At 44.5% G+C, this 14,331-nt stretch overlaps 3 protein-coding genes across 6 annotated transcripts in view; 2 read left to right on the top strand and 1 right to left on the bottom strand.

Annotated features, from left to right (window-relative positions):
• The window catches only part of grid2ipa (glutamate receptor, ionotropic, delta 2 (Grid2) interacting protein, a), a 29,495-nt gene extending 27,558 nt beyond the window's left edge, over positions 1-1,937 (top strand). Inside the window, exon 24 of the mRNA XM_086184974.1 lies at positions 1,849-1,937. The gene's annotated coding sequence lies outside the window, so the exon portion shown is untranslated. The remainder of the gene's footprint in view (positions 1-1,848) is intronic.
• slc5a11 (solute carrier family 5 member 11) lies at positions 129-8,557 on the top strand. Of its 2 annotated transcripts, XM_086184983.1 has the most exons (16): positions 129-1,776; positions 1,849-1,966; positions 2,325-2,468; positions 3,294-3,365; positions 3,531-3,635; positions 3,721-3,780; positions 3,877-3,981; positions 4,103-4,208; positions 4,775-4,855; positions 4,949-5,154; positions 5,671-5,806; positions 6,074-6,416; positions 6,779-6,947; positions 7,006-7,221; positions 7,926-8,076; positions 8,151-8,557. In XM_086184983.1, the coding sequence occupies exons 3-16, from the start codon at positions 2,325-2,327 to the stop codon at positions 8,372-8,374; spliced, it is 2,118 nt and encodes a 705-aa protein (XP_086041109.1). In that variant the 5' UTR covers positions 129-1,776; positions 1,849-1,966; the 3' UTR covers positions 8,375-8,557. The 2 variants fall into 2 exon arrangements, with proteins under 2 accessions (XP_086041109.1, XP_086041110.1); XM_086184984.1 differs by lacking the exons at positions 129-1,776; positions 1,849-1,966 and having other exon boundaries at positions 2,319-2,468; positions 6,074-6,181; positions 6,266-6,416.
• Positions 8,558-8,636: 79 nt separating this feature from the next.
• arhgap17b (Rho GTPase activating protein 17b) overlaps positions 8,637-14,331 on the bottom strand; it is a 23,403-nt gene continuing 17,708 nt past the window's right edge. Inside the window, exons 16-21 of one of the 3 annotated variants that reach the window (XM_086184981.1) lie at positions 13,920-14,058; positions 12,545-12,844; positions 11,913-12,034; positions 11,433-11,837; positions 10,846-10,897; positions 9,675-9,820 (exon numbers count right to left, since the gene is read on the bottom strand). In XM_086184981.1, coding sequence (XP_086041107.1) covers positions 10,890-10,897; positions 11,433-11,837; positions 11,913-12,034; positions 12,545-12,844; positions 13,920-14,058 — 974 coding nt within the window. In that variant the 3' untranslated portion in view covers positions 9,675-9,820; positions 10,846-10,889. Of the gene's footprint in view, positions 9,821-10,845; positions 10,898-11,432; positions 11,838-11,912; positions 12,035-12,544; positions 12,845-13,919; positions 14,059-14,331 lie in introns of all 3 variants that reach the window. The other 2 variants (XM_086184980.1, XM_086184982.1) reach the window with 2 other exon arrangements.

Here is a 14,331-nt window from a genome sequence, read left to right as displayed (position 1 = left end):
AAGTACACTCAGATACAATTGGTGGCTTGAAAAAAAACCCCAATTAGTTTATTGTGTATTTTTGTAAGCAGCCCACCACTCTGAATGTAATATGAGTTTTGCTAAGTGTAGCTGATGTTCTCGGGTTAATTCTCAACGACATCGTCTTTCCTGATGACCCTCGTTCACTATTGGTTCTAAACCTGTACCCACAAGTCTTCCAACATTCTCAACACGCCTATTATAGCCATGTGGATTCATTTCTAAATGGCATCCTGTATGATACGTAACATGAAACGCAAGTTGTACATATTGTAAGAGATAATGTCAGTGACAGCTGCTCATTTTATAAAAGATAACTGTTGCAGGAAGATGTTTGTAACCTGGCTCCAGACGCTCAGTGACAGAGTTGAAGTAGCATCACGTGGAGCTCACAAGGGGGCGCTGTGTCCCACAATTACTGAGCTACCTTTGTGTTTGTACTGTACACATTGAGAGTGAATATAAATAATAATCGTAATAGAGCTGCTACGATATATGAAGCACTTTGGTACGTTTATTTATTTACCCAAATACTTCTGATATGGTTCAACTCATATCCCCACTGAGAGGACAGCAGTGCCATTAGAGTAGCAGCTGCAGTATTTTACAACAAATACACAGTAATACCGCATACAGTGCTTTTGTTACAGGCCTGGCGTAATGTGAAGCTGATATGATGAAGTAAATACTTATCATAAGGTGTTTGTGTGAAGCTTGTGAATGCTTTGTTTTTTAAGGGTAGGTGGTGTTTCACCTTAAAATACAGAACTTAAACATTTAAGGCCTAAATCATGCTAAGTCTGCATTTTGTATCGTATCTTAACAATGCTAACAAACATAAAGATTCAGAAGACTGAATGTGTGTATTTTCACGATGGAAAATTGTGTGTTCATGCAAATAGATCTTGGGAAAGTTCTTATTTAGCCACACGGTACTTCACATCACAACGACGCACAGACAACCTTACCCCCCCCCCCCCAAAAAAAGAGATCTCTTTCTGCTGGCAGAATACAGAAAAGTGACAAAGTTAGAATAAACCAAAAAGGGACAAAATGAAAGTCAGGAGGTCAATATTTCCCCTGATTTCTGTCAGTCAAGAGGTTGCTATGAGCGAGTAGCTGCTAAAAAAGATGTTGAATAAACAACCGGTATGTTCGTTTTCTTCACATGCACGAATGTGCAGAGGCTGAGAAAGGCCATACTTGCCCTTATCGCAAGCTAATAACTCATCAAAACAAGAAATTTAATTGTTTTCTCAAGATAATGCGACATAGCTCCATGAAACTACTTTCAAATAGTACTAATGGGTATGCAGTAAATTCCCAGTGACTTACCCTCTCTCCAGAGCCAGTCATTAACTCACTGCTCAAACTTACTCAGTGGTTTCTTCCACCTCACAGGTTGGAACTTTCCCATTTCTGATTCTTCATGAACGCACCACAAATGTTCTGTAAAGGTTGCTGTTGTGCTCATGGAAATGTGATGTTTTACACAGAAATAAAACTGTATGAACTGTGTCTTACTGACAGTACACACGCCTGCATTTCCTGCAACTCTCTTTTACAACACCTGCTTTTGCTGCTATCTGGCATTTGTTTTTGTCAGATAAGACTGTATCTAACTGTGCGTCCCTGTTTTGGACAAACACTGCCTCACTTCGATACTTGCTATCTTTGGGATAATTGGTATAAATTCAATCTGTTTATCATTTATCTCTCCGCTTTAGAGGAGTGTGTTGCGGAAACGTCGCTCTGGTGAGAATCTCTTACATTTTAACTAAACCTTCACGAGTTGAACGTGGAGTTTGATCCTCTGGTTAACTGCAGGAACCTCTGGAGAGATATCCTCAGCTAGTGACGTGTTTTGTTGTTCGGGCCGGACAATTCAACTCAAGACTGCTCTGCTGGAATGACACACACAGTGTGAAAATTTATTCACTGAAAGGTGAGTTTATTTACTTAGTAATACTACACAGCGCGAAGACTGTAAGAAGCTTTCACTGACATCTTCGGGTCTGTTTGCTTCATCAGTGACAGTATCTGGATAAATGGAGTGTGTTTGAGCTCATTTCTGCTGTGTTTTCACAGCCTTGAAATGCCTTTAATGCAAGTGATGAATGGAAATGTGTCTAAAAGAAATCAGATTTCTTTGTCACAACGCTGCAGGAGAAATACTTTTACCATGTATAGAATTACAGAGAACGCTTGAATGAACTGCAACTACATTTTTGAAATACATTTTCCCTTGGCTGGATCTCCATCACAGCAGGGGACTTTAAATTGATCAATTTTCCATTTTCCAGATGACTACCAACCTCGCATCAGGGCGCCAAGGGACCAGGGTGACCCCTTCTCCATCACCCTTTCCAGGTGGAGCTACCCTGGATACGGTGGACATTGTGGTCCTGGTGGTCTACTTTATGCTGGTGTTGGCTGTGGGCTTTTGGGTAAACATGAGCAATGTGGAGGGTTCTTCTAAGGTGTTCTGACATACAAGATGTCCTATAGTGCATTTAGCACCTGCTCATTTAGCTCCCCTGCTATCAAAAAGGCTACTGTGTCCTTCAGCTGGAACAGAACTGACTTGTCTCGTACTATCAGAAGTTGCATTCTACTGTTTTTGCCAACTCTACATCTTTTGCTTACTAACTTGTATCTCTCTACACTGTAACGCCAATTTTTGATGCCTCGGAATGAACAATAGGGATCTGCTCATAATTTCTGAGTTGTTCGGCACTTTAGCGAGAAGCGACAGCATAACTTTATCAAAACGGAGGCTAGAGTTTTAGGAGGGTTGTAGGAGGAAAAGCCCGGAGTTACATGGTCACCTTGCCCCTGTTAAATTTCAGTGCGGTTTTGAATCACGGGTCAGGTTGGCAGGAATTTTCTGTTGAAAGTTTTCTGCGGCACACATAAGAAATTTATTTCAGCGGATGTCTCTCATCATGTTAAAATGAAAGTGATAGAAGCTTAGGGCTTTTAGAAACAACCCTCCCTCCTGTCTTCAGTAGACACTACTAGAGACAAGACGTAAATATTAGACATCAGGGGAAAAGTCATCCGACTTTGCTTTACTGCCTGTAAGACAAAATTGAGGGTTAAAAAAATCCAATAACATGTTCAGTAAGAACTTGAATGCATGAAACCTAATGGGTTCTGTTTGTCAGTAACACCACCAGTACTTGATGGACATTTTTTTTGTTCATTTCTGGTGTTATGAGGCGCGGTGTCCTCTCTGAGAGGCCATCTATCATGTGTCGTGTATCTTCCAGTCAATGTGGAGGACAAAACGCAGCACGGTGGACGGATACTTCCTGGCAGGAAAGAGCATGACATGGTGGCCAGTGAGTCAAACACCTCCAAGATTCAAAAAGAAAATAGAGCAGATCGATTGACTTGTCACACAGAATTTTAGCTTAGCATGTTAGCTCTTGCGCCACATCCAGAGCAAGAGAAGTTGGAATGTTCTGGTAAAACGAGGCAAACCTTTCTGATCCGTTCACGTGTAGGTGGGAGCCTCACTGTTTGCCAGTAACATTGGCAGTGGACACTTCATCGGTCTGGCTGGGTCAGGAGCTGCAGCAGGAATAGGTGCTATTGCATATGAATGGAATGTAAGATATCATACCTAAAAAGCATCATTTTGAACCAAATATAAAACATCATTGAAATAATTTCACTGTGGTGGCTGTTTGACAGGGTATGCTGATGGTGCTGCTGCTCGGATGGCTCTTCCTGCCCATTTATATCTCATCTGGGGTGAGGTGACGCTAAATGTATCAAACACAGCCCAAATGCACTTTTTTGTTGTTGTTGTCATTGCTCAAAAGATTTTTTGGTCTTTTTCACCTCCAGGTGACAACAATGCCAGAGTATTTGCAGAAGCGATTTGGTGGAAGAAGAACACAGTTATTTATAGCCGTCTTATCCTTGTTTATTTACATCTTTACAAAGATATCAGTAAGACGGAAATCCTCAATTATTTCTTAGTGATAAAAAAGTGCATGCATTTGCCTGATTATCTTGACATTTCCTGTAGTTTGGTGACATTTGCTTTGTACGTGTTCTTGTATTGTACCAGGTGGACATGTATGCCGGTGCTCTCTTTATTCAGTTAGCCTTGCGGTGGAACATCTACCTAGCTGTGGTGCTGCTGCTGTCTGTCACTGCTCTCTACACTGTAGCAGGTGACTCCCTCTCACCCTCATAATATAAAAGTACCAAGTACTGCTTGGCCTGTGTTTTAGGAGTTCCAAAACCCTTCACCACAACCCATTCAAATTAAGGTTTCAGTCACTCATAACTCCCACTATGGTGGCCAAAGCAAACAAACTTTGCCAATGTACACTCTAATAGGCCAATCACTTCCAACTGTATTTTAAATAAAAGTACTATTTTTATGTTCAACTTCCAATTTGGAACTTGCAGTGCACCATAATTTATGATACATTTCTTGAGTTTTAACTTTGATCTGGGGGTTCTGACTGTCGTCAGCCTAATTCTGGTTGTCATAAAAAAAAAAACCTGAGTCTCATCATCACAGTCTTTCACAGATTTTGGCAGTCAGACCCTAGACCCTCAAACTGGGCACCTAATTTTCTCGAGGCATCAGTAATGTTTTGAGTTTGACGCTGCTCTTATGTCCTCGCCAACCTCCGATCAGATGCAACAACGGAGTTTCAGACACGAGTCCCGACCATTTGGGCACCCCTGCTTTATATTTCTGGCTGTTACTTTAGAGCCTGTTTTCCAGGTGGTCTGGCTGCTGTTATCTACACAGACGCTGCTCAAACTGCGATCATGCTGGCTGGAGCTCTCACCCTCATGGGCTTCAGTAGGTCCGATCTGACGCTGCATATGATGACACCCTCCCTTCACCAGCACACTGTGTTCCACTAAGTCTTGACTCTTCCCTCCCCATGGTGAGGCTTTGCTGAAGTGGGCGGCTTGGATGCCCTGATGGAAGGGTACTTCAACGCCATCCCGTCCATCCGTGTGCCTAACTCGACCTGTGGCATCCCTCGGGAGGACTCCTTCCACATATTCAGAGACCCGGTGAACTCTGACCTACCGTGGCCTGGCGTCATCATCGGCATGTCTGTTCCTTCCATGTGGTACTGGTGCTCTGATCAGGTAGGGACCACACAATTATTTATAAACCTGGCCTGGAAGCACAACTGACACTCCCCAGACACCTGATTCATTACTCAGGACTCCCCCAGCCATAATGAAGAGAAACATTCATGGTCCCGGTTTGATCCAACGGAAGAAGACAACATGTTCACTCTTAATATCTGTGATGCTAAAATCTTTTTTTGTTCTTCTGATCCCTCTGAAGTTGTGTCTAAGATAACCTTCACGAGATGGCCCGTCCAATGACTTTGGCATGTTTTGCTCCCCAGAGAGGAACATAAGTATCTTCCAGTGCCACGCTTCTTTTAGTGCAGAGAACCAGCCTATTTGCTGTCTCAAAATAGTTTCCGTCTGTTTCATTTCATCTTCAGCAAAGCAATGCCCAGTCATTTCCCCTCAGATTCTGGTGTAAATAAGCCCCTACTAAGATGTAATTACATCCTGCTACACAGCTTCATTACTTATTAACCAAAAGTCCCTGGGAGTTAATAAAGGTGGAGCTATGAATCTTTACAGGTAATTGTGCAGCGCTCACTGGCTGCCAAAACCCTGACCCACGCAAAAGGCGGCTCCCTGTTGGCTGCCTACCTCAAGATCATCCCTTTCTTTGCCATCATGTTGCCTGGCATGATCAGCAGGATTCTTTATACAGGTATGACATCCAGCAGCCGGCAGTCAGAAAATGCTTTGGATTTTTAAGCGGGAATAAAGATCATCGTCCTCGCTGCTCAGCGTCACAATTTATTGATTTATTGCTCAAACGAAACTATCCGTCCCTCTGGGGTGTTTTTCCTTTTCTCAGAGCTGAAGTGATTCTTTCCTAAGCACCTACATCTGACAGAGTTGGTAAACTGAGTGCGTCACAGTTTGATATGGTGTTTACGAGTGTTTGACATGTGTGTCTCTACGATGTGCGTAGATGATGTGGCGTGTGCAGATCCTGAGTTGTGTAAACAGATCTGTGGCAACCCAGTGGGCTGTTCAGATACCGCCTACGCCAGACTGGTCATGGAGCTCCTGCCTGCAGGTAAAAACATTTCCTGTCTTGCCGTCTTTACCCTGAACACACCACAACTTTTGCTGCTTCTCTTGGGTCTTTTTTCTCTCTCAGGACTACGAGGTCTGATGATGGCCGTGATGATCGCTGCGCTCATGTCCTCCCTGACCTCCATCTTCAACAGCGCCAGCACCATTTTCACTATGGACCTATGGAAGACTTTTCGCTCCTGTGCATCCGAGTGGGAGCTAATGATCGTGGGCAGGTAGGTCCACTTAAACCACAGCAGGGGTTTGTGGGAAAGGACCCCCCCTGCTGTCAGACAACTCAGATCTGAAGTGAACCTTACACATCATGAAGAATATTTCACTCCTAGTCAGCCCATCTACATTTAATAAGTAACCACAAGTGGCCGCGTAATACACATCGGATGAAATCATTCACTAAATTCCACATTAAATCCTTACATTTCTCTCTCATGTTCACCCAAACCATTAAGAGTCATGAGTTTTCCACATCTTCCAACCCGCAGCCTTCAAACCAAATAGCTGTCCCCTAACTGACCTCAAAACGTTTTCCTTTTCCTTCTCAGAATGATTTTCATCTCGTGTTTTCTGTGCGCCGCAGGGTGTTTGTTCTCGTGCTAGTCGTGGCGTCTGTTCTGTGGATTCCCGTCGTCCAGGCCAGTCAAGGGGGGCAGCTCTTCATCTACATCCAGTCCATCAGCACTTACCTCCAACCCCCCGTGTCCATCATCTTCCTCATGGGCTGCTTCTGGAAGAGGACCAATGAGAAGGTACACCGTGTAGCTTCAGAGTGAGGTGTTTGCGCTAATCTCCTTCCCTCCATCACAGGGTGCATTCTGGGGTTTGGCTGTTGGCCTGCTGGTCGGCTGCATCCGCATGTTGTTGGACTTCATCTACCCAGCGCCCCTGTGCTATGAAGAAGACGACAGGCCCGCGGTGTTAAAATACGTCCATTACCTCTATTTCTCCGTCTTGCTGTCCATCATCACCCTGGCTGTGGTGGTTGTTGTGAGTCTGGCCACAGAGGAGCCACAACCAGAGCAGGTGAGGCCGCATAACTGACTCTGTATGAAGCTGAGAAGTTATTTTATGCATTATTGATTTGACATTGACACAAGTAAGATGCACCGAGACCCTCGCCTGAATAAGCACATGCAGAAATGAATGTTCTTCCCAAACCATTGGTTTAGATTCAGTCGATTTGAGCCAAACCCCAGTGTTCCTATCCATCAAGGCCTGTCAAAAAGACAGAGGAATGATTTTGATCCATTATTTCTTCATCATTCCTTTCATTGGTGCATCATTACGGTCCAGTAACACCACTCTTACTAGCTGATCACAGAATACCACCCAAGCTATTTTTTTCCCCTCTTTTTTTTGCTTTCTCTATTTCTCGCTAACTGGACAACGCATGCCCACACGTAGATTTCAAAAGGAGGAGTCCAATTTTCTCCACGGCACAGTTTGGCCGATGCTGGGATGTAGAGAATAATGTCATACTTGAGAAGAGGTTATAATATAAGAGTACATTTGTAACATTACAAGAGTGAAGACTGCAAGTGAACTGTGAACCTTTTCGGTTTTAACTTGATTCTGTTATATTATGACTATTATTACATCTCACATTTTTATTCTTGTAATATCACCACATAATCTCATAAATGACTTTTTTGTATCAGTTATGTCTTTGTCCTCAAATTCTGCTCCTGGCATCCCCTAACGCTCCGTCGTGGTGTTTTCTGAGACAGGTGAGCCGCCTCACTTGGTTCACCAGGTTTGACCCCGTGGAGATCAAACAGCAGGTCTTCACAGTGGAGACGAGTTTTAAACACTCAGAAGTGGAAGTTGTGGGACGAGAACATGAGAGCGGCAACGGAGCGGCTTGTCGTCACAGTACAGGTGAGCCACCTTTCTGTTTGCCCCCTCCCCCACGATCAACAAACCCACTCAGGTGCTGATCCTTCCCCCCCCAGCCTCCATGTCCAGCCTCCACAGCCAGTCTAGGCTGAAGTCGGCGCTCTACTGGCTGTGTGGGATGGAAAGACAGACGGACGGAGAGGATAAACCTGTGACGCCACCCGCAACCGAGCAGGTGGTTTGTTCTCTGGAGGAGAAACCACGTCTACGACTCATCGTGAACATCAACCTCATCGTTTGTCTCTCTGTAACCGCTTTTATCATCGGCTACTGGGCTTGAGAGTTCGCCGAGTAAAACCTCATGTGCGCATATAAAGGTTTCTTCCTGTTTCCGACTGAACTTAAATTCCTGGGCAATCGATTTTTTTTACTTTTTTCTTTTCTTGTAAATGTAGAAGCGACATGGAAGCAGGTGTTTACTATATTAAAATAATGTTTATTATATTAAAATAATGTACCAGCGTTTGTTGTTGAATGTTTACTATGAACAAATTTGACAAAAATATACTGGAGAAGCCAACGACACTGTTGAATGTTGAACAATCTTTAATCATTAAAAGACTATTGATGCATTGTACGATGCAATATGTGCAGGGGAAAAAAACACCGTAAAATTGCTGCAAAGAAATAAGAGTTAAACATAATCAAAGAGCTAAAAAATAATCCAAGAAGGAGAAGATTGTCAGCCATAGGAAAAGATATATACACAAAGGAAAGTTGTATTTATTTGGCTGTATTTGGTCATAGCTTTGAGCTTGATGGTTCGGGCACAAGCTTTGCATTGAAAATCTTTTTTTTCTCTCAAAACATTACAATTATTTATAGAATAAGAAATCCCTTTTTATGATAAAAAATGTATTTTTGAGCATCAAAGCTATTTGAGTGTGGTAAATCAGGTGAAATCAAACCAAGTACACATGAAATTAATTGTACCCCACTGTATAACTAGAATGAAGTAAAGAGCCTAGAATAACCCAGATATCTATGCGCTGCGCAGGTGACACCACTGGAAGACTTTATATTGCACTCTTGCCAAAATGTTTGGTCATGTAGAGACCAGCATGAGTCAGGCAGCGCTGAATTTGAATGAAAGCTAATTCTTTGGTCCGTTGGTGAGTGGATTGTGTGCCGTTTCTTAAGGAGCGGGTCTGAGTTTAAAATGAACGGCAGAATCTGACTGTTTCGTGTTGCGCAGATCAACAGTTGTGCTGCTGAAGACAAGAAATATTAGTTGCGTTGTTCATGTCAGACAAGCAGACTCACAGACTTGTGTTTGCTCAAATGTCACTGAATCTATAATATATTTCAGAAAAAAAGTAGTTGGAGACATTTTGAAAGCCTCTCTTTGAGTTCAGATGTTGACCGGTTCAGGATTTGTTCAAGTCCGTCCCTGCAGTCCGGTTCACACAGACTGTGGTGTGACTGCTGTGAGATGAGGCCTCTGCTATGAGTGTCCTGACGGAGTAAAAGGCAACCATATTTGTCATATTTTTTCCAGATATGTGAGTAGTGGATGGTTGTCCGTTGCCTGCCTGATCAGAAACGTTCAGATCTGGAACCAAGTCGTGTGGCTTTCACAGAGCGGTGCTCTCTGTTTGAATCTGAGGGTCTGGAGGTGGGACTTGGGTGGTGGTGGGCTCTTGACCAGCAGAGCAGTCCCCGTGTTGGTCCACATTCACCTCAGGAATGAGGGCTCGCGCGACTCCCTTTATGACCAGGCCTCCGTCTACGCAGAACAATTAAGAGTCATCAAACACATCAGCAGTGTTTCTTCACCCCAAAGAGAGTAATTTGCCTTTCAATGATTCACTGTTAGCAGCCTTCAACTCACAAAGATGTTTTTTTTTCATTGCATGACTTCTTGGTGACTCCGGCATGCAGCCAAATATTTTTTTGCTTTAAGCTAATGGAGACTGACTGCTAGCAGCTGCTAAACGTTGGTTTTCAAACTCTCAATAGCGTCAGCATCATAATCCAAGCCTGCTTTATCCAGCCCCATGCTCAATAATTCACAAAGACTTTGATTTGAAGGGGAAGTGTTCAACTGAGAGTATAAACTGACATTTCTGGGCAGTTTTGCTTATGTTAGTAGTCAGTGTCCATTCGCCTCGAGCTAAAAATATGTGACGGGCATTTTCTGACTTCTAAAGTCACCAAGAAATGATCCAGGAGGGAAATACTGGGAGCGTTTAGAAGGCAAATTACATTTTGGGGGGTAAACTTAAACATCAGACAACTTTAACCATTGCGAAAGACTTTTACAACCTGGGGAGCAAACACACCCACACGCGCACACGCACACACACACACACACACACACACTTAGTAAGACGCCAAGGATTCTCTTTATTACAAGTCAATGTGGCATTTATAGTGTAGCTATTTAAAATGATAATTGGAGATTATTTGGAGTGTATCCTTGGTGTGTTAATCTTTACACATGACTCTTGTTCTTTAAAAGATCTTTGAGAGAGTGCAAAACAAAAACGAAAGCAAACAAAGTCGCACGCTGTTGATGTCTTTTTTTAGTATGTTTGGCGGCATGTTAGTGGTCACAGACAGCAGGCCTCTCCCCTCAGCGTTACGGATGTGTTAGCTTTTCTAGACAGCGGAGTTTAACTGCAGCACAAATACAATCCCATCAAACACTACAACATGTATCCAGTATGTGCATCGCAACAACACACACTAGGCACAGAAACAGACACGCACACACACATGCAGCGAACACAGATGCAAGCGCATCCTTACCATCACCTGCCTCGCAAAGCTCATCTTACAGGCAGGCCAGCAGCTCAGACATCTGTAATATTTACACATCAGCCTGTCATGCTTTAGATCACCGCAGTTGTATTTAGTGTGTGAGGCACTAGGAAACAGCCCAACCAGACGCCAGCAAGCTGTAAAGCTCTAACAGGAAGTTGAACTCCTATATACTTATACGATACTTCAGTCAGCAGACGATCAGGTTCCTGTCATCTACACAAAGTTGTTAAATGACGATGACGTGTTCTTGTTGAGGCACCTTTATTATCCATCGTGGCTCCGTATGTCAGAAAATCCTTTAATTACAACTTAATCTCAAGTGTCTCGCTGGATAAACTCCTCCCTCTTTGGTTTTAGTCTGTGTTGTATCAGTGTGGTACAGGAAGAGGCCATCCAATCACACCATATTTGGAGGTAGACGAGCGTTTACAGAGGAAAAAATGCAGTTGTACACATGCTGTGCACAGACACACAAAAAGTAGTGCCTCTTAACACAGAATTGTTTTCCCTTATTAATCAGAGTGCACATTCTCCATGATAATGACTTGTGATGCACAAGAGACGTTACCTACCTGTTATGATTTTGGAGGAGGAGCTGCAGAGGCCGTTGTCATTTACTGCAGGTTGTGGGGGAGGTGGCATGGTAGGCCTGGGGCGTGGCCGAGGAGCTGGCCTAGAGGGTCGAGGCAGAGAACCATAGTGGTATCCAGACAGTGGGTGTGAGTGAGATCCATCATGAGGCGGAGTGTCCGGAGGGGTGGGAGTGGTAGGTGGAGAGGGCTCCTGCTCCCCCTGGGCCTGCTGGGGTTGAGGAGGCTGCGGGGGTGGGTGGGGAGGGGCGTGGATGGGGCTGTCTTTCCCAGGGTGGCGTCGAGGGGTGATGGGCGGGTGATGAGGAGAGCCAGGTGTTTGGCTTGCAGGCTGAGACGCAAAGGGACTGGCCTGTTTGGGAGGGGCTGGGGCCTGCTTCTTAGTTCCTGAAGCAATAGAATGAGGGCAAATTAGTACATGATTTTTTTTTTCTAGTTAATTACCTTAAAGCATTTTCTCACCTCTGCGGACCAAATGTGGACTAGGCCCCCTGGACCCCCCCTGAGAGTTTGGAGTCCCTACTGTAAGATGGACTGTACCATTCCTCTGAGGAGGAGGGGTGGATGTGACCTCACGGGCTGGGCTGAGAAAATACGGAGAATCCGAATGATAAACTGTGGTTAACATTGAAGAAACAAGTGCAAGAACTCGTGCACGACACCAGAAACAAACCAGCAGTTACACTGGATGGGGATTAACACATGAGGATAAACACACACAAAAAACAACAATGCAATAACAGAGGAGCAGGATGCAAAATCATTGTCTAGCATACTGAAGAGTGGCAGATAATGTGCAGCATGCAAGGTGAGACAAATAGTGAAACATCTGCAAAGAAGGAAGATGAAAAGATTTGTAAAATAATTAATCAGAGCAAGCAGGGGAGAGGGGGTCATAGCGTCGTTGTTGCATTATGCTCTTGATTTGTTAGAATGAAGCCTAATTCATCATTATACACTCCTAATTTCATATTTTATTACATTAAACACAAAGGGCCAATCACACACAGGACAAACATAACGGACTTCCTGATTGGTCGATTGGTTGTGAGCAGGCAGGTGGAGTATTGTTGCTAGCTCAGCTCTCTCCTTACCTGCTCTCCTCTGCGCTGAGCTGGGTTACACACTGAGGCTGCACTGTAGCTACCTGGACCCCACCACCCAGACCAACACCACCAGCAGCAGCAGCACCACCACTACCAGCACCACTCAGGCCTGGCTGCTCAGCCTCTGTAGCTGGGGAGGGAGGATGGAGTTGGGGCTCAAGTAGAGTAGTACCACCTGCTTCCAGAGGGGGCAGTGGGGGTTGGAAGGTGGGTGAGGTTAGCTGTGGCTGCTTTCTATTTACAGTGCTGGTTCTACGTGGGGTGGGCTCCGGCTGTTTGTTAACAGTGCTAGGGAAGGGGGGAGAGGGGAGAGAGTTCAGGAGGGCAAACCACACACCGTCAAAGAGCGAAAGAGCAAAAGAGAAGAGAGACAGGAGAGAGAGGGAGAGACAGACAGAGAGAGAGAGAGAGAGAGAGAGAGAGAGAGAGAGAGAGAGATGCTGCCTCCTGAGTTAAATAAAACCAGTTCCAAAAGAAGAACCATGAAAACTGACATGACATGTCCTTTTCCCAGCAAAACGGTACGGGTTCTTAAACCAGTGCCATTCTAAACATTCAAACCTTGATTTTTTTTCACCTGAACCGATCAACATTCTCTTCGGTTTAGAGCCGAACCACTGTATCCTCGCTGGAGCGGCCCAACAAGGGCTGCAGTAGCAAGAACATGTGGGTAAACTACAAAATTCAGTCGCCTGAGACTTATTCACACAGAGATTTTCTTTTCCCGATTAATTAATTCATTTAGGGTGAGAATGCTGTGAGAATGCTTGTACTGTTCAAAACAAGGTTCTCAAAAGAGCACGGAACCCGTTCCCCATCAGTGAGAATCAGAAGGACTTTGAACAGCAACAGAAACAGAAGAGAAAGATGCCACACTGAACAAAACGAAGGAAGCCCACAAAAAACATAAAACCAGCAACCTACAGGGTGACCTAAGCTTTAATTGGAAATAAACACAGAGGTACACAAGAGTAACACAAGAGAATTAGACAAAGTGGAATCCCATCAATGTTGCATAAAACCCCAAAACGTTTTCATGGGAGAAAGAGAGCTGTTTTTTCCATCATGTTCTGTACCAGGAGAACATATAACTGGTTTGTTTTGTATGGAGAAATTGCACAAAAACATCATTCCCTTCTCATCAGAAAATGCAATCACGAGAGCTACATTGGACTACGGCACAGCTTTTAAGTCTGGGCAGGGCAGATCTTCAGTGGGGGTCTCAGTGACTGTGATGGACTCGTCGGCCACTACATAGTGGGCCGCCACTGCTGGACCCCGAGACTCCTGCCTGCTCAGGGTCTTGGGACGGGATGGGAGGGTGAGGGGCAGGCTGAGGCTGAGGTTGGGGCGAGACAGGTACCTGTCTTTACGGGGAGTGTGACCATCCCCATCCTGCCCCACGAGGCTGCCAGGGCGCTTCCTCTCCAGGCCAGGATCAGGGTCAGGGGTTGCTGGGTGGGTGGGCATGGCAAACATACCCGACACGTTGAAGTCCACCTCTGAATGGAAGAATGTGGGAAGCAAATAGAAATGTGGATCATATTGATGGTTGTGATACTCTGATGCAAGAGTATTCTTAGCGATCAATGCTACATATTGAGAGCAACAAAAGTAGTGCAGAGGTGAACCACGTCTTGGTCACAGGACATGAAAGTCTTAAGCTCTTGTCATGGACTTAGGTAAAAGTACGGGGGCCATGAAGTACAAATCACACAAAAGAATTGGGAAATAAAACGACAGATAAAACACAATGGCAAATAAGAAAAAGACAA

This window comes from Aulostomus chinensis, chromosome 18 (genome assembly GCF_037954235.1).
Source record: "Aulostomus chinensis isolate RoL2024-O1b breed Wild chromosome 18, RoL_Achi_v1.0, whole genome shotgun sequence".
Classification (NCBI taxonomy): Eukaryota; Metazoa; Chordata; class Actinopteri; order Syngnathiformes; family Aulostomidae; genus Aulostomus; species Aulostomus chinensis.
The sequence above is the reverse complement of the archived record's forward strand: the minus strand, read 5'-3'. Positions and strand labels throughout refer to the sequence as shown.

Bases quoted from the DNA above. Each gene is read 5' to 3' on its own strand.
- slc5a11 (XM_086184983.1), top strand. From the start codon at position 2,325: ATGACTACCAACCTCGCATCAGGGCGCCAAGGGACCAGGGTGACCCCT. The intron at 3,636-3,720 runs GTAAGATATCAT...GCTGTTTGACAG, and splicing joins CTATTGCATATGAATGGAAT to GGTATGCTGATGGTGCTGCT. The intron at 4,856-4,948 runs GTAGGTCCGATC...CCCCATGGTGAG, and splicing joins TCTCACCCTCATGGGCTTCA to GCTTTGCTGAAGTGGGCGGC.